Source organism: Sciurus carolinensis, chromosome 10, assembly GCF_902686445.1.
Source record: "Sciurus carolinensis chromosome 10, mSciCar1.2, whole genome shotgun sequence".
Taxonomy (NCBI): Eukaryota; Metazoa; Chordata; class Mammalia; order Rodentia; family Sciuridae; genus Sciurus; species Sciurus carolinensis.
The window spans coordinates 23,891,836-23,915,574 of NC_062222.1; the positions used below are offsets into that span (position 1 = coordinate 23,891,836).

Below are 23,739 nucleotides of genomic sequence, written 5' to 3' on the forward strand. Positions count from 1 at the left end.
AAAATATGAAGTTCATTCCTTAAGAAAAAATAGAGACTACCCAATTTCTTTCCCATTAGGGCAACAGAAATTCAAATTAGAGTTTCAACTTGGAATGGCAAGGAGTTAATTATTTAGAGTATAGCAAGATAACTATTAAATTATAATGTGCTCTTCCTAAGTATTCTAAAGCCAGAGCTGTTGCTCTACTTTTTGATGGGTAAAAATAGTTGGGATCTGATGAACTCTGAGAGACAGGATAGCCTATGTGTTAAGTACACAGACTGGGGGAGCACAGGCCGTCTGGGTTCAAATCCCAGCTCTGCCACTTCCTTCTAAGTGTGTGACCTCAGACAAGTTACTTACCTCTTACGTGCCTCAGTGGACTGACCTCTAGCAGGAGGACATGCAAGGGTCCTACCTATGTCCTAGGATTATTATGAGGATTAAAATGAGAATACAAAGTTCTTGGCATAATGAGCATAAAATAAGTGCTTAATAATAAATATTGACTATTTTTAAGAGTTGAAAGATCAGACTGTATTTAAAAATCAGTGTTTTCTCTGTCATAACAATTTCTTAGAGAGTTCAAAGGTAGTGCCCTTCCAAATTCAAAAAACATTGATCTCAGAAGGTTGTTGTGGAGGCTGGGGATGTAGCTCATTGACAGAGCACTTGCCTAGCATGAGCAAGGTCCTGTGTTAAAACCGTAGCATGCCCTGGGCCAAAATAAACACGCCCCAAAACAAAAAGCTTGCTTGGTATGGTTTGGATATGAGGTGTCATCCACATCTCCTGTTAATACAGAAATATTTAGAGGCAAAATTATTTGATTATGAGAGATGTGACCTAATCAGTCCATCCTAGTTTGAATGACTGGTTGGTAACTGTAGGTAGAGCGGGGGGCGGGGGGGGGAGGCTGGAAAAGGTGGGTCACTGGGGTGTGACCTACAAGAATGCATCTTTCCTGCAGTCCCCACCCGGCCCCTGCCTTCTGACTACCAGGAGCTAAGCAGCTTTCCTTGGCTGGGCACTTCTACTTTACCTCCCCTTGGGCCCAGAGCAATGGTGTCTCCCATCTATGGGCTGAGATCTCTGAAACCTTGAGCCTCAAATAAATGTTTCCTCAAAGTTGTTCTTGGTAGGCATGTTGGTCATAACAACAAAAAGCTAACTAAAACAGCTGTTATAAGAAATAAATGAGAAAATATGGAGTACTTGCACAGTGTCTGGCAGTTACTAAGTGCACAATAAGTAGTAGCTATTATAGGAGCAACTGATTGACAGAATAAAGCCTTTTTTCAGCACTGTTCCTTGAATATAAACCAAAATACTCAATTAGCAGCTGTTATGGTCTGGAACTGGAATGTCCCCAAAAACTCATGTGTTGAAAGCCTGGTCCCCAGTGTGGCAAGGTTCAGAGGTGGGGCTTTTAGACAATGCTTGGATCATAAGGGTTCTGACCTCATCAAATGGATTAATCCACTGATGGCTGATGGCCTATCAGGAGGTGGGACTTAGCTGGAGGAACTGGGCACGCTATGGAAGGGCTTATCTTCTCTCTAGTTCCTTTTCTCATTCTCTCCTTCCTGGTTACCAGGGGCTGAGCAGCTTTCCTCTACCACACCCTTAAGTCATTATGTTTCTGCCTTGGATGGACCATGGACAGGATCCCCTGAAATGACAGCGAAAAAGAATCTTTCCTCCCCCTCTTGTCAGGTGTTCTGGTCAGTATGGAAAGGCTGGCTGACAGGACAGCAATAGGAGAGTTACTTTTTAAATCTCAGGTTATGATTCACAAATAGAAAGAACCAGTACCTTAAAACCAAAGAGCTCAATAAACCATCCATTCCCTTAATTAGCTTTTAAAGGATGGAAGGCCAGGTGACTCATTGACTTTGGATTGGCTGCTAGAAAACTGAGCCAAATGCATAGCCAACCTCCACGAAGGCCTTGGGGCATACATTCTCAGTATGCTTCCCTGCCTGGCTCCATTCTTCTCTTCTCTGCTCTCCTCTTCCCTTTCTCCCACTTTTTTTTTTTTATTTCACTTTTTTAAAAATTTCACATTAACTCATGGAAACCGGTGAACTGCTTGGATTTTTTTTTTTCTGGGTCAAGTTGCATTGTAAACAAACACATACACATGGGGAATAACTTGGAAAATTACTTCCTGCACCTCTGTTACTTTTCAAATTTGCCCCATGAAGTGCACCTTGATTTAAAAAGATAAGCTACAAGAAGCTCTCTGTAGACAATACTACTTACTTTTGGCTTCCATGTTCCTGTGTCAAATCATTTTCTAATAAATCGCTTCAACCTATTTTCTACTTCAGTGAAACAAATGTCATGGAGACAGAAACAAGGGTGGATTCCACATATTTCTCAGTTATCAAAAATGAACAAATTTTTAAAATTTTATTTATTTATTTTGGGGTGTGAGGGCAAGAGTTCACTTCCAGTTAGATTCACCTTCTTACACAAAACCTCTCTATATCAGGAATGTGATCTGGTTCATCATGTTAAATTCTACAGATGAAAGGGCAGACTGGAAACACCCGATCCTTTCCACTGGAACAAGCCTCTGAATTAATTTTTGATCAATTTTGTCTGCCCTATTATTTAGATATGTCCTTTATGTTCTGGAAAAATTGGGGACTGACCCACCATCACCTTCTCACAAGTAGTACTGAGAAATCTCTTGGCAACAGTCTTAACCAGTAAAATATTTTCCAAATGAACCTTTCAATCCCCCAGGAAGACTTCTCATTTTTCAGTTCTCCATCCTTGGTGCTCAAATGAATAGATCCTAGAAGCTCAAGTGCTACCAAGGTGGCGAAGGACACACACTCACACTGGAAGTCTTGCTGAGATTTATGTCCTTTTGCTAGTAGTCTGTGTATTCTTCAAAGAATAATTTCTCATAGAAGCTACTGTGTGCCTTGAAGCTTTTTTCCAGTTTCATTAGATTACAGTTGATGAATTTTTCTTGCATGAAAAGCCCAAAACTTGTGATTAGTCAATGCCTGGAAATTTCCACAGAGCAAGCGTTTCTTCAGTACCACCAATGTATTGGGCAGTGCTTCTACACTGGTTACCAAAGCACATCCCAGTCATGTTGTTTTCAGGGCTCTGGACTGGCTAAGTTTCCATAGTAATCAAAGGATAACGATGAATATAGAAACAAAACTGGCACTGAAAATTGTACAGATTCAATAGTGTCTAAAATTCAGTAAGAATCATTAGACGCCAAGCAACTAAGTCTCTTCAGCATACAACTCGGAGAAGTACACATGCCATGTGTACAAAGTCGCTGTCCTAGACGTATGTTCTCGAAGGTTCTAACCTCAGCTTACTGTCTCTCTAAAAGTCTATTTCTTGGGCAACTGCATCTACTTTCATGAATGATTATTCCATAATCTTTACTTTCTATCTTGCCTTGTTCCCCAAAGCTGCAGTATCACACATTCAACTTCCTGCTAAGTACACCTGAAGGTTCCAGAGACATCTCAAACTCATTCCAAACCTCACTTCACCCTTTATCTGCTTTACCCTAATGATCCTTTGTTGCATAGCACCTATCAACTTTTCCAATATTATATGAACAACTGATTTATTATGTATAACCTCTTAAACACTCCCCACTAGACTGTAAGTTCTATCAAGACTGGGACCACTGTCTATTTCATTCACTTGATCCTTGTCCAAGATGTCCTAAGACATGCCTACTATGATGTATGGCATACAGCAGGGAATGAAGAAATGTTTGCTGAATGAAAGGACATTTCCTAGATCTTCCATGTCCTTGGACAGGTAGGAGTAATATTGTCCAATGTCCATACTACCAAAAGTGCTAGATGGATTCAACATAATCCCCATAGAAAGTTCAATGACATTCTTTGCAGAACTAGAAAAAGTCATTCTGCAATTCATTTGAAAAAAGAAGAGACCTAGAATAGCCAAAGCAATCCTTAATGAGAAAAGTGAAGCAGGAGGCATCTCAATACCAGACCTCAAATTACACTATAGAGCTACAGTAACAAAAACAGCATGGTACCAATACCAAAACAGGCATAAAGACCAATGGAAGAAGACAGAAGACACAGAGAAAAATCCACATGAATACAGTTATCTGAAAATAGACAAAGATACCAAAAATGTAAGATGGAGAAAGGACAGACTTTTTAACAAATGGTGCTGAGAAAACTAGGTATCCACATGTAGAAAAATGAAGCTGAACCTCTATACCTCACCCTGAGCAAGAATCAATTCAAAGTGGATTAGAGTCCTACGAATTAGACCAGAAACTGCAGCTACTAGGAGAAAATGTTGGCCCAGCACTTAATACATCAGCACAGGAACCAACTTCCTCAAAAAGACCCCTAAAGCCAAAGAAACAAAATAAAAAAATCAGTAAAGTGGGATGACATCAAATAAAGCTTTATCACAGTAAAGGAAGCAAGAACATGAAGAGAGAGCATATGAAATGTGAGAAAATCTATCTGCTCCTCACGGCATTAATATCTAGAATATACAAAAACTTAACACCAAAACCCCCCACAAATAATCCAATCAATAAATGGGCAGACACTTCTTGAAAGAAGAAATACAAATGCTAAACATATATATGAAAAAACGTTCAACATCTCTAGCAATTATGGAAATGCAAATCAAAACTACCTTGAGAATTCATCTCTATGAGAATGGCAATTATCGCAAATACAAGTAATAAATGTTGGTGAGGATGTGGGGAAACAGGGACACTCATAGATTGTTGGTGGGACTGTACATTAATTCAATCACTCCAGAAAGCAGTATGGAGATTACTCAAAAATCTATTAATGGAACTGCTATCCCACTCCTTGGTATATATCCAAAAGATTTAAAATCAGCATACTACAGTGATGCAGTCACATTAATGTTTACAGCAGCACAATTCATAATAGCCAAGCTATGGAACCAAACCTAGTTTCCATAACAAACAAATAAAGAAAATGTGACACACGCACACACACAGACACACACACACACACACGGAGTATCACTCAGCCATAAAGAAAAATGACTTTACGGCATTTGGTAAATGGATGGAGACTATCGTGCTAAGTGATATAAGCCACTTTCGAAAAGTCAAAAGTCAAACGTTTTCTCTGATATGCAGAAGTCATTCCAAAATGGAGGGGGGGAGGTGGTGTAAAATGAAAGAAAGAGAGAAAGAAAGGAAAAAAGAAGGGGAGAGTGAATTCCATCAAAATAGAAGAAAGATCAGTAGAGAAGACAAAGGAGCCGGCTGGGGCCTAAACTGGAGCAGGTGGTGTTCCATGCTTTTGTGATTATGTCAGGGAATATCCTGGTGTTGTATATAAATAAAAAATAAATATTAAAAAATTTTTTAAATTTTTAATTAAAAAAAAAAAAAAAAAAAAAAAAAAACCTTTCCTCCCATGCCCCCAAAGCTGGGCCACTCCAATGTTCCTAATCTCAGCAAATGGCTTCAGGAGCCAGGTCTGGGAAATCATCCTAGAGTTTCGCTTTTCCCCTTCTAATATAGAGCTGCCCGTGTTCGGAGTCTTCGCTCTTCCCATTCTCAGTCCCTTAACACCTCGGCCTAGGTCTGTCCTAGCTCCCACCTTAATGATGAAACTAGAACTGTCCCCATTTGAATCTATAAAGCAAAGCTGAATTTACCACTCTGCTGTGTGAAAACTCTGAGGTTCTGTGGTGCCCAAGGAGGAATTCAGGCTCCTCCTCGGAGTCCAGGACCTGGTCCCCATCTGCTTATTCACCCTCACTTTTAATGCTCACACCTCAAATTTTACACAGTGGAAACAAGAAAGTGTTTCTGATGTCCTGTGCAGGTCACCTGTCCTTATCTCCTCTCAGCACTGCCAGTTTTAATCTTTCTAGTTTCAGTTTGGGGGTCAATTCTTTGAGAAGCCTTCCCTGACCTTCCAGGCTGACCTAAATGTCATGGCTCTGTGTGTTTCCATAGCAACCAACTGCAGGGATAGCAAACATCTGGGCAAACACTTGCCATTAACACTAAAGCCTCATGCTTACGTAAGGAAGGAAAGAGTTCCTAAAAATCAGAGATATGACACACGGGGCAGATATTTATTTAATTTCTTACAGAAAATAATTAGAAAAACTGGGTTACTGATTCCTAATTTCTGGTAAAGGAAAAAAAATCAAAAAGAAACCTTCAACTCAATCTGTAGAAGGAAGGAACACTGTAAGCCAAGTCCTCGATTTCCCTCCCTTGAAATAGCAGGTTCCACAGGCGTGACAATGTACTTGGATGCCCGTTAGCTTCCTCTACCGGGTTCCTGGGAACATGAGGGGCTGTATCTTACATTATTAACTGAAGACATCTGACAAGTAGATATTAAATTATTTCCCAGCTTTATCATTACCTTAATTTTGTACTGTCAGTTCTACAGGGATAGTTATATTTGAGTTATTATTTTATATTCTGATTTAGCTTGTGTCCACTCCATTGAAGTTCTCTATGTTGTGACACAGCTGTCCATTGTGCCACCCAACACACACACCTCCTGCTTGCTCACACTCTTGCTTCTCTTCCCTCTTGCTCAGGAGCATATGCATACACAGTACTGGTAGAGATAACTTGGGTTTTAGACACAGTGAGACGCACTTGACTCTGGGCTTGTTCATATCACCCATTAATTTTACAGAAGCAAAGAAAATCAACTATTAATCAGCCATAACATTTTCTTAAAAACATTTTTCCCACAGACTAATCAATCAATCAGTTTAAAGCTTCTTGACCTGTATGCTATGAACCACATGTGAAAGGAATGAGCTATCTGTTCACAGGCTTGGTAGTCTTAATACATTGCATATTTTAAAAGTCCTAAGATTAACCTGCAATTATATTTCCAAAGCAATTTCATTTCAAGAAAGAGACTTACAGGTCTCCTCTTGCAAGGGAAAGGTCTGAGTGCAGAAATTGACATCAAATGATTTGGCTGACCTTACCAAGATAGCGACTCTTCAGCCTTACAGGTCTGCTTACAAAAGTATAAATCCAGTTGATTTTACATAATAATGAACACTCTTCCTCTTTTACAGCCTTAAAACTATTCAATGATTTGTGATAGCTGTGTCTTCCAGACACTACTCATATACTGTGTATCTGAGAAGGAAATTAGGTTGTAAAATAGCATGCTGCATCTCGGCAGCTCTGTTCATTGAGGGATCACTGGTAAAACACACAGATAAGACGAAATAACAACATTTTACAGTTGCAAAGAGACCCAGTAAAAACTCTTAACTAGAATTAGAAATTACAGATTAGAAGTCAAAAGGCCTACATGAATTCTTGGATCAGTTCCACTGGCAATTTATAAATTTGGGGGAAGTCATTTAACTTTGATTGCTCATATGTCACAAAAGTACATTCATGAAGGCATTCAGATATTTATTTCCTGGGGGTACTTAATATCTACAACTTTGCTAGGTTCTAAAGATAAGATCCTGACTTGACCCTAAAGACTTCTATAACAAAGCTAAAAGTCTAGCTGGTAGCTTTCAGTATTATCTCCACGGTGTGACTCCCAAAGGTGGGAATGCTGCCAATCAGCAAGGAGGTCCCTCAAGGGAGGAAAACCCAACAGTCCAGTCGAGATGAGAAAAGTTAGTCCAGGAAATTTCCATACACTCTCAATCTCCCCGCTTACACCACTGAAAACTGCTAATCTAGAAGGATCTTTCCATCTCAAAGGGCAGCTCTAGACACAAAATAACATATTTAAGGAAGAAAATGACAATCTAATGAAGAAAAATGTACAGTTGAAAAATGAAGACCTAACGGTCCAATCTATCATTGACGCCATCTCTGTGCACAGACATTAGCAGAGAACTTTACATTTGTTCTTAGAGAGTAATAATGATCTAATATTTTGATTCTACTTTGAAATTTATAAAATTTGCACTGTAACTGTATTTTCATAGCAATGTTAAGACAGGGCAATATTGCTTTTCCCATTTATAGAAAAAGAAACTGAGACCCAGATAAGTTAAATAACTTGCCTTAATCTCACATCTAGCGAGTGCTGTAAGAAATTGAAACCAGGTCTTCGACTAAAGCCAGCCCATTTACCAACATGAGGAAGAAATAAAGTTTTAAAAATATATATGCTTATTCTTTTTCAAGTCAGAAAGGTCCTAAAAATCTTCAAGGCAAATAAAAGATTCAAATTTAAAGATAAAATTATAAACATCTGGGCTGGGGAGATAGCTCAGCTGGTAGAGTGCTTGCCTTGCAAGCACAAGGCCCTGAGTTCGATCCCCAGTACCGCAAAAAAAAAAAAAAAAAAAAAATCATAAACATCCATTTGCAGGGTACAATAATATGGTAATTAACTGGTAATACTGGCAAATAAGGTACTCTGGAGGAAAGTTCTAAGTATCTTTATATTACATGTATAAGCAGAAATAAAGCACACATATATGTTGCATTAAGCAGAACACAAAGAACATAACTTACACTTTAAAAATAATTTATAGTCACCTCTATGCAATTACAGCAAGCTTTAGTGTGACTTCTCAGGAGCATAAAACCTTCAGTCAGTAGCTCAGAGCTCAGGCTGCTGCATTTGTCTTCCTGTCTGCTCTGCAGTGATCATCTCCATGTCTTTCCTTAGTGCTCTTAGTTTCTTTTAGTTTTAACCAAATGTCCTCATCTCAGCAACCTCTACCCACTTCTGTTGTGAATTCTCAAGAAGGGAAATCAGAAAACCAAATATTCAAATACACAAACATGCATACACACTATGCCATGTTACATAGTCACACATGTGCCCACATACTAAGGGTATCAAACAACAATACTTAAATTGCTTCCTTTATTATGCCCCAACAGGCATGAACAGATTAACGCAGTGTGGAAGTTCCCTGGACTTGAGAATGAGATGGCAAAACAGACTGTGAGACCTAGAATTCTAAAGCTATAGGGTTGTGTCTACCTTTGGAGTCACAAGAGTCAGAATGGGTCTAAGTTTGGCCTTAAGATTCAAATTAAACATGAGCCTACATGTCTTCATCTGGAAAATGGGAATAAAAATAACCTGGATATATAATAATTTTGTGAAATGAATGCTTCAAACTATATAATGTATCATAAAAAGTCTCACATTTCTAATTCCAAAAGCTCTGATAGAAAGAGCCTTTTTGCTCCCCTGTCTGTATTCTCTCTCACACACTCATGGGATAATATATACCAATATAAAATATACCAATATAAAAACAAAGTGGTCTTTACTCACATCAAGTTTGTGTTTTAAATCTATAGCCGGTTTCACACAGATAAATGCTGAAGTTCAAATTCCCAAATAAATGGGGAATAAACTATATTAACAAAAATCCCAAAAGGCACTTAGCAAGTTCCATCTCCCAGTGACTGATCAGCTTTCCAAAGAAAGAAAATGATGCATCTATCTGTAGGTTTGTTCACATTTTATTCTGAGTTTAAAAAGCAACTCCTGCTGCTTTGGGTACTTGAACAAAAAACACCAAACACAACAAAAACTAAGCAAGGACATCTTGAAAACCTTTTGCTTCAGCAGAGAAGGGCAGATTCTGCAGAGTCACAATGTGGGTTTTGATATGAGGTTGACCCACAGGTGGAGGCAGCTGGCCTGCCTGGAGGCTCTCCCGGCCCACTTCAGAATGCCTTCCCCACAGTGCTGTGTTTATTTTTTATGAGTTCATTTTAGGTGCACATAATACTGGGGTTCATAATGACATAATCAAAAAAACATTGCTCCACTTCAGTCCCCATTTTTACATATCACTTACTTTGTTCACTAACGAGTGAGCCTAGGAGGGGGAGCTCTTGTATTGGAAGGTATAAGATGGCATTAGGAAGGTGCCAGAAATATATTTCATCTATTTATCTTCTACGGAGTCAATCGTGTAATTAAGGCAAGAGAGGAGGAGGGACTAGCCTTAGAAAATAGACTGACTTCAGTACTTCACAAACTTACTTTTCCTGGTCTTTGAAAATCAGTCTTCTGATAATAGAACCCATTGTTTCACTAGGGGAAACACCCTTCCCTTCTGGGTCTAGGTGGTTCAGGTTGTCTGACTCCAGTCAGATCTACCCATTCCATCCCTATGTCCCTCACCACAGGGGTTGGAGTGAATCCTATGGGCCAAGTTCAATCTGAGGTGGTTTTATTGGGAACTTTTAAAGGAACTGTGGGAAGCAGAAAACCTCCTTTTTACAGAGACCTGGTAGCTGTCTCAGCATCATGAATGAACCTGCAAGAGAACAGGGCCCTGCAAGAGAATGGGACAGAGTTCTAATGACCTGGCTTAAGACCACTGCTTTCCCGAAGCCAAGCCCGCACTAGACCTTTCCAGTACAGGAGCCAACAGATTTCCACTGGCACCTAAGCCAGTTTATGTTGAACTTGCTGCCACCTGAAACCAAGAGCCCATATCTGGGAAAGAATTATTAAAGTCCTAACTACCAATTCAATGCTGTGTATGAGGACTATCAAATAATCAGTAGTGTAAATAATGAAAAAAAAAGTAATATCAATTAAATAATTAAAAAAATCAATCCCAAAAGGAAAGAAATAATTACTTGGTTGGCTTTTTCATCCCAGAACTAAGGACACTACTTTGTGGTCCCTGGAAAAACAAAGGTGAAACACTCACATTGCTTTTGTTTGAGTCTCTGAAAATTTGATATCTCAGAAAACTTCCTTGAGAAATAAACCTTAGGGGGTCTTCATGTAGAGCTCTTTAGTGAACTTAAGTGTCAAAGGCACAGTAATACTTCCACCGAGAGCAAAAGTACTACACATTCATAGTGTTCAACATCAATAAAACCATGTAGCCTAAGTGATATTAATTACTTATAAGTGAGGGTAGGGGAAGGCAAAAACATCTGTCTCTACTTAAGAAGTACAATTATTTGGATAGAAGCAAAAGAAAGCCTGAATATACTGGGTGAACTTCGAATCAACTTTTTTACTTAATGTACTGTTTGGAAATCTTCAGTAGGAAGGGTGGTAGGACTCAAATGGGGCCAGGAGCCTGAATTGCTGGTCTGTAAAATCACAAACTGGATCCCAATATTGAATGTTTTAAATGGCCACTGACACACATATTTATAAGGAAAACTCAGAAAAGGCAGAGATGCTGTATTCTGTGTGTGTCTAGTAAAAATGCTATTCTGGATCATGCAAATTAAGTTTACAGTGACACAGAATTATTTTTCTAAGTCTCACTGAAAAACAAACTCTGACAAACAACAAAAACAACACAGCCTTTTTGTCTGGTTGATCTCTGCTTGCAATTTTGCATTGGGCCCATTAAATATTGCTCAGTGGAAAATCTCCAGATAGTTTTTAGATAAGACATTGTTACTATTCATTTTGGATTAGATTACATCAAAATATTTTTTAAGACTTTCCCAATAACACTGTAATATTAACTGTTCAGGTCAACGACACACGAGAAAGAATGCATAAAAGGAACACCCACATGAACATTTACCTTCCACTGCTCTTTTGAAGAAGACTTTGCAGCTGCCACAGGTCACTACCCCATAGTGACATCCTGAAGCCTCATCGCCACACACCAAACATATTTTGGAAGGTCTTGAGGATCCAGTAGAAACACTTCGTAAAGTAGAGCTGGGGAAAGAAATTGAGATTTAGTAATTAAACTTTCATGGTACATTTCACATGCTGCTCAGCTTACTTCCAAATGTGTCAATAATCCCAGCTCCATCCATGGATTCTAGGGTCATGTGCTATGTGACTCAACAGAATGAAGGCAAAACCCATCACAGAGTGACCCATCAAAAATGGCGCATGGCAAAGCCTCATCCCAACAACCAGAGAGGAGCAACGATCAGATGTGAACACTTTCCTTCCCTTTCTTAATGTTGAGCATATTTACAATCTCTACCCCTCCCACACATATACGCAAAAACCGCACTCCCTGGGAGACTCTGAGGGCAATAAGAAGACTCCTGCACCAAATCATCATGGTAGTGTTTGCTGTTCTTCTGTTTGGATACCAAAGAGCTATTACAGTACTTCTCAACACTCTTTACTTAGACTCTCATTATAGATCTCTATTAAACCAGATTTTTTAAAAACTCCCTCTTCCAAAATGATCCATTAATTGAATTGTTTCTCCTCGCTGTAACTGCCAACGATCTTACCCCTCCAAACTCTGGAACATTTCCATGTTACCTTACATAGTTATGTTCAATTTACTTCATTTTGCTTATTAATTTGAAGGGACACAATACAAAACAAAAACCCATAGATCTCAGGTAACTTTCAACGTTAGAAAGTGAAGGGCTCTGGGGAACAGCTCTTTAGGGACAAAAGTAACCCTGTAAGAAATCATCTGCTTGCATCCTCTTTAAGGGGGTCATCTCAAGATATTTTACATATTGCTATGTTAGTTAACAGTACGTTCCAAACAAACTCTTTTTAAAATTCTAATAAGGAGTCATAGTTTAGTGACGCTTTAGGTGTGTACTGAGCAGGAAAAGTTCACATTTATGGTTCACATGCATTTATTAAATAGTTCACAGGCATTTATTGAATATTTACCCATTGAATCAATGTGAGGTATGGAAGAAAGAAATGCTTAAAAAAATCCAACCTCTGCCACCAAGATGGTAGGGGACATAAACTCCCATGGTAAGTGCTGAGGGTTCAGCTCTCCTTACTGGGAAGGGTGGGAATACAGGAGTCAGAAAACACCTGCCCAAATGTGACAGCTGAACAGAGCACTCAAGTCTGCCTAGGTGGTCACCAGACAGAGAAAGGAGGCAGAGGAAGCAGCACGTGCCATGGATCAGCAAAAAAGCGAGCTGCAAATGTTCAGAAGACTTTGGGCACAGTGGTGTGGGTCTGTGCTGTCACCTGGCTGTCGGTGCTTCTGCCTGTGTGGACAACAGCAGGCACATGGAAAAAAGAAAAGGGACCAAGGGGCCCTGCTGCCTGTGTAATGGTGCTGACTTCTGTTCTCCAAATTAGTTACAACACGGCAGAATCACATTAATGTTTACATTTTTAAAAAACCATTTTAAATGTTTGAACAACCCTCTCACCAGAAATAGCTGAAGGAACAAACTATGCAGCGGCTCAGAGCGCTGTACCATGACGGCCTTTCTAGAAAATGACTTCTTAAATCAAGGACCGAAACAATGTTCTCCAAAGTTGTTTCTCCTTCTGAGAAAAGTACTCTTTATTATTTTTATTAGCGTCCTTTGACTTTTTTATGGCATTCAAAACATTCCATTTCAGCACCAGTAACTTCTTCAACATATTAGCCGGTAAAACTCAATTCACACTCCGGCTGACTCAGAGGGCACCGCACAGGGAAGCACCCAGACTTCGTAAATGTTTAGAATGTAATGTAAAATCATCATTGAAGTGTAATTGCTTTCTCACAATGACAAGCATATGTGGGATTTTTATTTAACATTTTTGTGGGCTTTGGTCTTGGTCCCAATACTTATTAGCCTCTTAGCATCACTCTCTGGAACTCTTCTCTTCTACTATTCAAACTTAGCTTTCTTGGGGAGCGCACCTAAGGCTTTGGTTTTAAATATTGTCAATATGCTGGGGACTTCCAAATGTTTATCTCCTGCCCAGAACTTCAGGCCTGTTCATCCAATGGCCCGCCTGGCCTCTTCACTTGGATGTCTGATATGTACCCCAAACTCAGTATGTTCAAAACTTTGCTGATCTTCTCTCTGCCTCCTAACCCACCCCTCTCACAGACCTCGTCATCTCTGTGAGTAGCAACTATTATGGGTGGAACTGTGCCCCCTCCAATTTTATAGGTCAAAGTCTTAGCTCCTAGTGCCTCAGAACGGGACCTTATTGCATCAGAATGTGACCTAGTTACTTCAGCAACTAGAGTAGGGTTGGTGAAGGTGTATGAGTTTATACTGGAGTGAACCCTACAAAAGGAAGAAATTGGGACACAGATCCCAACACAAGGAGAATGCCAAGTTCAGATGAAGGCAGAGATCTGGAGAGGCATCCGGAAGCCAAGAAAGGTCTAAAACTGCTGGCAAACCTGCAGAAGGAAGGAGAGAGGTATGGAACAGATTCTCCATCACAGCCCTCAGAAGCAACCGATCCTGCCAAGGCCTTGCCTTTGAACTTCTGGCTTCCAAAACTGCAAGACAATAAATTCGCTGCAGTCTGAGCCATCGAGCTTGTGGCCCTTTGTTATAGAAGCCCCAGCAAACTAAGACGATGCTTCTTTTTTTCTAGTTGATCAGGCTGAAAAATGTGAACTCCCCCGGAATCCTCCCTTGTCTCACACAACACACCCGGTCTGCTAAACCCTGTCCACCTCACTTCAGAACACACTCACACTCCGCTCACTCCCACGACTCCTCAGTACCATGCTAGTCCAAGCTGCCTACACCGCACCTCTTACCTGGGACTCTGCCAAGGCTGCCTGGCTGGTCCTCCTGTTTCTCTCTGCTCCCTCGTCCCCCCTGCAGATAGAACAATCCCTATCCACCTTCATTCCTTTGCTCAAAGCCATTCAAGGGTTTTCCTTACACTTGGAGTCCAAGTGCACCATGATCACGGGGTCACAAGCAGGCCTCTGCACCTTCGCTCATCTCTCTCTCGCCTTCTCCACCTGAGCTCCTTGCTGGCCCTCGAACACAGCAGGCAGGAGCCCATTACAGGGTCTCTGCACTTGCTGACTCCTCTTCACCCAGACATCTTCACGGACCCTGCCCTTACCCACTTCTTAGGCCTCCGCTGACCATCTGATTAGAAACACCTCTCCCCTAGAACTCCTGTCCCCCCACCAACTTTTTATAGCACCTGTTATCTATTTGCTACAGTTTATTTATTGTTTGTCTCAACTACACAAGAAAGAAAATTCAGTATGGGTTTGAATTTTCAAGCATTATCCACTTATCTATTCCCTGTGCATGGAACAGCACCTGGTACACAGCAGGCTTCCCTATGGCCCAAAGGCCCAGGTGTTAAAGGTTTGTCCCTAGTCTGTGGTGTTTTAGAGAGTTGGTGGAACCTTTAGGAGGTGGGGTCTCATAGGAAGAAGTTAGGTCATTGCAGGTGTGCCCATTATGGGGGCCCTGGCCCCTCTGCTCTTCTATTTTCCAAATACCATGAGGAAAACAGGCTTTCTCCACCCTGCAGCCTGCCATGATGTTCTTCTTCACCACTTGACCCTGCTGGTCACTTGGACAGAGAATTCTGAAGCTGTGAGCCAAAATTAACCTTTTCTTCCTTTCACACTGATTATCTCAGGTATTTTGCCCCAGTGACAGAAAGTGAACACTATATCCAATCAACACTTGAGTCAGTGATCAAATAACTGGCATCTCCTCCACAGTCTCTGCAAGACCCACCATGACATTGATTCTGATGTCTACTGCAGTTCTCATGCAAAGAAACATAATTTGCTTGTAACCAGCTAGAGGGTTACAAATATGTAGCTGAACCAAATTGAGATATTGAAGAGGAGGTCTATGAAAAAACAGATGCATTATGAAATCCAAAGGAAAGCAATATAAATTCCAAAATCAAAGCAAACGTTAATTCTGCTCCCCTTGTATTCACTAATGTCTTTCAATGACAAAATGGCAGTTTCACCTATATGTGCCTTTTGGTTTGTTTCTCCAACACTATTCCGAGCTCTTTTCTTGTCCATCTCTAACGATTCCTCCTCTATTTTTCAGGCTCTTCTTCATCTTGCTGATCACTAAATTCACAGTTCTATCTCTGGCCATCATTTTTCTCACTATCCCATAATGATCTCTTACACTATCTCAGACTCAAATGACTCTGGGTGAAAGATGTTCCAAATCTCTATAACCATTCCACCCTCTCCCTCTCCTTCCAATCTCATGTTTTCTCCTCCTGTACTTAACCTCCCGGCCTCGATGTTCTGTTAGCTTCTTAAACACAATGTGTTCCAAACCATATTTACCTTCTTTTTTCCAGATCTTGATGTTCTGAAAGGTACTGTCATCTGTTACTTACCCAGTCTCAAACCCTGTACGATTGAAACCCCTTGTCCAGGAAGGATATGTTCCAGATCCCCAATGGAGGCCTGAAACCATGTACCATGTACTGAACCCTCTATATTCTCCATGTACTATGTTCTCCCCCATATGCCCTATGATAGTGCCACAGAGCATCCAAGTTAACCTGTCTTCAAATATTTTGCCCTAGTGTCTCCTTTGCATCACTACTCTAGAACCTAGGGTTTATTATTAAGCAAAATAGGGATTACTTGAACACAAGCACTGTGACTCTGTGGTGATCAATCTGATAACTGAGTTGACTAAGTGACGAATAGATGGGTATCATATACCTCCTGGATACACTGGACAAAGGAATGATTCACCTCCCAGGCGTGATGGAGCAAGACTGCCCGAGAGGCCATTATACTACATTTTAGATTTCCTGAGGCCCTCATACTGCATTTTAAAACTTATGAATTGTTTATTTTGGAGAGTTTTCCATTTGATATTTTCACACCACAGGTAACTGAAACTACGGAAAGCAAAGCCACAGAGGAGTGGGGATTGCTGTCCTCTTCCACAACTATTCAACACAATCAGCTACCAAGTCCTGCTCATCTCAGCTCCGCAGACCCCCATCCCCTCTCCACACCCCACTGTGGGGAATCCTGGTTCTGGCCTTTGTTACTTCCTAAGGGTTTTCCATTCTCTAGCCTCCTGTGTCTCCAACTCATCTACAGCGACTGACCAATGAAGTGGATGCTGCAGAGCTCTGACTATGTTGTGCCCATGCTCAGAGACTTTCAATTGTCCTTACTGAATGTCACCATGAAGGAAAGCCTCAGCAGGACATTTACGTTGCTCTTCCTTTGATGGACCTTCTCCTAGAGGGTCTCTCCATAATGCCTAGCTTTATGCTCAGCACATGCCAACATCCGTTCTGAGGGGTCTAATCAACCACTATTAATACAACTGAACGTTTTCCCCTATTCTGACTAGCGGAAGCCCTTCCCACCCTTAAAAGCCTGATGTCCCCAGAGCAGGCCGCTCTCCCTCCTCCTAACTCTTCAGCTCTTTCAGCAGACCTCACTCTTGCCCTTGCGTTAGTGACCTGGGCGCTTATCCTAATCCCTTGAGGGCAAAATCCTTATCACGAGGATCTCTGTGCTCTGGCTGCCACCAGCCCTGGGTTGCTACTATTTATTGAATGAATGAAATCACACTCATAATCTCATTACAGTAGAACATAAATTTACAGAGGGCCATTTTACAGAAGGTAAATTAATGAGGTCAAGGTTATAGGTTCTATTCCCACACTTAGTTTTGCACCGAGGAGGGAAAACCCACACAGACTATTCTCAAAAGCTCTGTCAGTTGTCTCATGAGTGTTCATACCTTCTTAACACAAGAGACAGGCTACAAAGTGTGGGTGGGTTTGGAAACTCTAGTCTCTACTGATAGTGCATGAACCTTTGAAACTGAAAGATGGCCTGTGGTTGGAAGGTTATATGCACCCAGTTTTGAGAAATGTATTTATACATTTAACAGGAGAGAAGAAAGCAAGGAGAGAGGGAGGGGGAGAGGGAGGGGGAGAAAGAGGGGAGAGGGAGGGGGAGAGGGAGGGGGAGAGGGAGGGAGAAGTAGAGGGGCAGATCTTGAACTCACTTCTTAGATACTGTTCAAAACACAGAGGATATCTACCGAGTTGCCTGCCGTGATTCACCTTTAGAGTACAATGAACTTACTAAGTGTCTGTGGGATGTGAGGCTCACACCATAGGGCCAGACATGCAGGGGTCAGAAATGGGGAAGAGGCTCAGTAAAGAGGCCTGGCTCTCATTTAAGGTCAGCGATTATTGGTAAGACGTTAACAAAATTATCTCCCTTCTTTAAGTCAAAATTCTCACCGTAAAATAAGGAGGTTGAACTGATTGATCTCTTAAGATCCTTTGCAAGAAAGCCTTTTAAGAACCAAATTTACCAAACAAAAATGGGATGGTTTCTCGTGATCAAGTTCAACCCAAATTGAGTTTCGAGCTCAAATTAAAGATAGTGTGGGGGCGATCCAAGATGGCGGCCTAGAGGGAGACTGCACCTCCAGTCGCTCCAGAACCCAGGAGTTAAGAAGGGGAGGCATTGAGAGACTCGGACTGAAGTGGACTGAAGTGGAGCCACGGGTGAGTCTGCCCACTGGGTAAAGCTCGGCCCGGGTGGCAGGCCCAGATAGAGGTGGCTTATCGGAGCCGGGCAGGCCAGCTAGAGTCATCCACAGGCAGTCCTGCGCACTCCGGCGGTGGGCCCCGCCCACACAGCCAGCTTCTCCAGGTTCTCGGAACGGAACTGGCCCGCTAGTGAGAGCCTTTCTGAACAGAGCAGGCTCCGAGTCCCGGAGCCGCTGCAGTGCAGTGTACTCCTGCAAAGAACCAGCGGAGAGCCTCGATCTGCAATCAGCCTCAGGGATAAGGGCAGGGCAGCCGGAGACCTCTTCAGGCGACTCTGCCCACTCCGGCTGCGGGCTCTCTTCACGGGGAGATCCAAGATGGCGGCCTAGAGGGAGACTGCACCCCCGGTCGCTCCAGAACCCAGGAGCTAAGAGGGGGAGGCACAGAGAGACTCGGACTGAAATAGAGCCACGGGTGAGTCTGCCCACTGGGTAAAGCTCAGCCCGGGTGGCAGGCCCAGATAGAGGTGGCTTATCGGAGCCAGGCAGGGCAGCTTGAGTCTTCCCAAGGTAGTCTTCCACACTCCGGCAGTGGGCTCTTCCCACACGGCCAGCTGCACGGCGCAGGCCCACAGTGAGAGCATTTCCGCACAGAGCCAGTTCCAAAACGTGGAACCAGTAGGGGGCTAGGGGCAGTATTCTTCGAATGAGCTGCTTTATCAGATTCCTCCAAGACATCAGGCTACTGAAGGCTGGGAGGTGATACACTGGAAATCTACTGGGACACTATAAGCCAATAGTGGAAAACTGCAATATCTCAGGGTCCCACTGACAACTGACCATTATGAGAAAACAAGGGAAGAAAATGTCCCAAACAAACCTAGATACTACATCAATAAAACCCAATGACAGCACAGCAGAAGAAATGTCAGAAAGGGAGTTCAGAATGTACGTAATTAAAACGATCAGGGAAGCTAATGAGGACATGAAAGAGCAAATGCAGGCATTGAAGGAGGAGATGAAAGAGCAAATGCAGGCATTAAATGATCGCACCAATCAACAGTTAAAAGACCAAATACGGGAAGCAAGAGATCATTTCAATAAAGAGTTAGAGATACTGAAAAAAAACCAAACTGAAATCCTTGAAATGAAGGAAACAATAAACCAAGTTAAAAACTCCATAGAAAGCATAACCAATAGGATAGAACACCTGGAAGACAGAACCTCAGACATTGAAGACAAAATATTTAACCTTGAAAACAAAGTGGAACAAACAGAGAAGATGGTAAGAAATCATGAACAGAATCTCCAAGAACTATGGGATATCATGAAAAGGCCAAATATGAGAATTATTGGGATTGAGGAAGGCTTAGAGAAACAAACCAAAGGAATGAACAATCTATTCAATGAAATAATAACAGAAAATTTCCCAAATCTGAAGAACGAAATGGAAAACCAAGTACAAGAGGCTTATAGAACTCCAAACATACAAAATTACAACAGACCCACACCAAGGCACATTATTATGAAAATACCTAACATACAAAATAAAGACAGAATTTTAAAGGCCGCGAGAGAAAAGAATCAAATTACATTCAGAGGGAAACCAATAAGAATATCAGCAGATTTTTCAATCCAGACCCTAAAAGCTAGAAGGGCCTGGAACAACATATACCAAGCCCTGAAAGAAAATGGATGCTAACCAAGAATCTTATACCCAGCAAAACTTACCTTCAAATTTGACGATGAAATAAGATCCTTCCATGATAAACAAAAGCTAAAGGAATTTACAAAAAGAAAGCCAGCATTACAGAACATTCTCAGCAAAATATTCCACGAGGAAGAGATGAAAAACAACGATGCAAATCAGCAACAGGAGGCGCTAGCCTAAAGGAATAGCCAAATAAAGGAGAAACCAAATCATGTCAAAAACAAATATGAGTCAATTGACTGGGAATACAAATCATATCACAATAATAACCCTGAATGTTAATGGCCTGAATTCATCAATCAAAAGACACAGACTGGCAGATTGGATTAAAAAGAAAAATCCAACAATATGCTGCCTGCAAGAGACTCATCTCATAGAAAGAGACACCCATAGACTAAAGGTGAAAGGATGGGGAAAAACATACCATGCACACGGACACAGCAAAAAAGCTGGAGTATCCATCCTCATCTCAGATAATGTGGACTTCAAACCAAAACTAGTCAGAAGGGATAAAGAAGGACATTACATGCTGCTTAAGGGAAGCATAAATCAGCAAGACATAACAATCATAAATATCTATGCCCCGAACATTGGCTCATCCACGTACGTCAAACAAATCCTTCTCAATTCCAGAAATCAAATAGACCACAACACAATAATACTGGCGATTTTAACACACCTCTCTCACCACTGGATAGATCGTCCAAACAAAAATTGAATAAAGAAACTATAGATCTCAACAACACAATCAGCAATTTAGACTTAACGGACATATATAGAATATACCATCCAACAAAGAATGAATACACTTTCTTCTCAGCAGCACATGGATCCTTCTCTAAAATAGACCATATTTTATGCCACAAAGCTACTGTTAGTAAATACAAGAAGATAGAGATACTACCTTGTACTCTATCAGATCATAATGGATTGAAATTAGAAATAAATGACAGAATAAAAAACAGAAACTTCTCCAATACCTGGAGACTAAATAATACTCTATTATATGATGAATGGATAACAGAAGACATCAGGAGGGAAATAAAAAAATTCTTAGAAGTAAACGAGAACAAAGACACATCATATCAAAATCTCTGGGACACTATGAAAGCAGTACTTAGAGGAAGATTTATTTCATGGGGTGCATTCAAAAAAGAAGTAGAAATCAACAAATAAACGACTTAACACTACAGCTCAAAGCACTAGAAAAAGAAGAGCAGACCAATACCAAAAGTAGTGGAAGACAGGAAATAGTTAAAATCAGAGCCGAAATCAACGAAATCGAAACAAAAGAAACAATCGGAAAAATTAACAAAATAAATAGTTGGTTCTTTGAAAAAATAAATAAAATTGATAAACCCTTAGCCACACTAACAAAGAGAAAGAGGGAGAAAACTCAAATTACTAAAATTCGGAATGAACAAGGAAACATCACAACAGACACAAGTGAAATACAAAACATAATTAGAAGCTATTTCGAAAATCTATACTCCAACAAAGCAGAAACCCTTGAAGACATCAACAAATTTCTAGAGACATATGAACTACCTAAACTGAACGAGGAGGACATACACAACTTAAATAAACCAATTTCAAGCAATGAAATAGAAGAGGTCATCAAAAGCCTACCAACAAAGAAAAGTCCAGGACCAGATGGGTTCTCAGCCGAGTTCTACAAAACCTTTAAAGAAGAGCTCATTCCAATACTCCTCAAACTATTCCATGAAATAGAAGAGGAGGGAACCCTACCAAACTCGTTCTATGAAGCCAATATCACCCTGATACCTAAACCAGACAGAGACACATCAAGGAAAGAAAATTTCAGACCAATATCCTTAATGAACATCGATGCAAAAATTTTCAACAAAATTTTAGCAAATCGCATACAAATATATATTAAAAAGATAGTGCACCACGATCAAGTGGGTTTTATCCCAGGGATGCAAGGTTGGTTCAACATTCGGAAATCAATAAATGTCATTCACCATATCAACAGACTTAAAGTTAAGAATCACATGATTATTTCAATAGATGCAGAAAAAGCATTTGATAAAATACAGCATCCCTTCATGCTCAAAACACTAGAAAAAATTGGGGTAATGGGAACATTCCTAAACATTATAAAGGCCATCTACGCTAAGCCCATGGCTAATATCATTCTAAATGGTGAAAAACTGAAAGCGTTCCCCCTAAAAACTGGAACAAGGCAGGGATGCCCTCTTTCACCGCTTCTATTCAACATCGTCCTTGAGACTCTAGCCAGAGCAATCAGACAAACCAAAGAAATTAAAGGGATACGAATAGGAAAAGAAGAACTCAAACTATCCCTGTTCGCTGATGACATGATTATATATTTAGAGGAACCTGGAAATTCCACCAGAAAACTTTTAGAACTCATAAGTGAATTCAGTAAAGTAGCAGGTTACAAGATCAATGCTCATAAATCCAATGCATTTTTATACATAAGTGATGAATCTTCAGAAAGAGAAATTAGGAAAACTACCCCATTCACAATAGCATCGAAAAAAATAAAATACTTGGGAATCAATCTCACAAAAGAGGTGAAAGACCTCTACAATGAGAACTACAGAACACTAAAGAAAGAAATTCAAGAAAACCTTAGAAGATGGAAAGATCTCCCATGTTCCTGGATAGGCAGAATTAATATCGTCAAAATGGCTATACTACCTAAAGTTCTATACAGATTCAATGCAATTCCAATTAAAATCCCAATGATGTACCTCGCAGAAATAGAGCAAGCAATTATGAAATTCATCTGGAAGAATAAAAAACCTAGAATAGCTAAAGCAATCCTCAGTAGCAAGAGCGAAGCAGGGGGTATTGCAATACCAGATCTTCAACTCTACTACAAAGCAATAGTAACAAAAACGGCATGGTATTGGTACCAAAATAGACAGGTAGATCAATGGTACAGAATAGAGGACATGGACACAAACCCAAATAAATACAATTTTCTCATACTAGACAAAGGTTCCAACAATATGCAATGGAGAAAAGATAGCCTCTTCAACAAATGGTGCTGGGAAAACTGGAAAACTATATGCAATAGAATGAAACTAAACCCCTATCTCTCACCCTACACAAAACTCAACTCAAAATGGATCAAGGACCTCGGAATCAGACCAGAGACCCTGCATCTTATAGAAGAAAAAGTAGGTCCAAATCTTCAACTTGTTGGCTCAGGATCAGATTTCCTTAACAGGACTCCCATAGCACAAGAAATAAAAGCAAGAATCAACAACTGGGATAGATTCAAACTAAAAAGTTTTCTCTCAGCAAAGGAAACTATCAGAAATGTGAAGAGAGAGCCTACAGAGTGGGAGAATATCTTTGCCAACCATACCTCAGATAGAGCGCTAATTTCCAGAATCTATAAAGAACTCAAAAAACTCTACACGAAGAATACAAATAATCCAATCAACAAATGGGCTAAGGAAATGAACAGACACTTCACAGAAGAAGATGTACAAGTAATCACCAGATATATGAAAAAATGTTCAACATCCCTAGTAATAAGGGAAATGCAAATCAAAACTACCCTAAGATTTCATCTCACCCCAATTAGAATGGCGATTATCAAGAATACAAGCAACAATAGGTGTTGGCGAGGATGTGGTGAAAAAGGAACACTCATACATTGCTGGTGGGGTTGCAAATTAGTGCAGCCACTCTGGAAAGCAGTGTGGAGATTCCTCAGAAAGCTTGGAATGGAAACACCATTTGACCCAGCTATCCCACTCCTTGGCCTATACCCAAAGGACTTAAAATCAGCATACTACAGAGATACAGCCACATCAATGTTCATTGCTGCTCAATTCACCATAGCCAGATTGTGGAACCAACC

General features: G+C 40.7%; 1 protein-coding gene across 3 annotated transcripts in view; it reads right to left on the reverse strand.

Annotated features, from left to right (window-relative positions):
- LOC124995063 (mineralocorticoid receptor) overlaps positions 1 to 23,739 on the reverse strand; it is a 270,857-nt gene that overhangs the window by 83,697 nt on the left and 163,421 nt on the right. For all 3 annotated transcript variants that reach the window (XM_047567502.1, XM_047567501.1, XM_047567503.1), the window contains exon 3: positions 11,509 to 11,648. In XM_047567502.1, the coding sequence (XP_047423458.1) occupies positions 11,509 to 11,648 (140 nt within the window). The remainder of the gene's footprint in view (positions 1 to 11,508; positions 11,649 to 23,739) is intronic.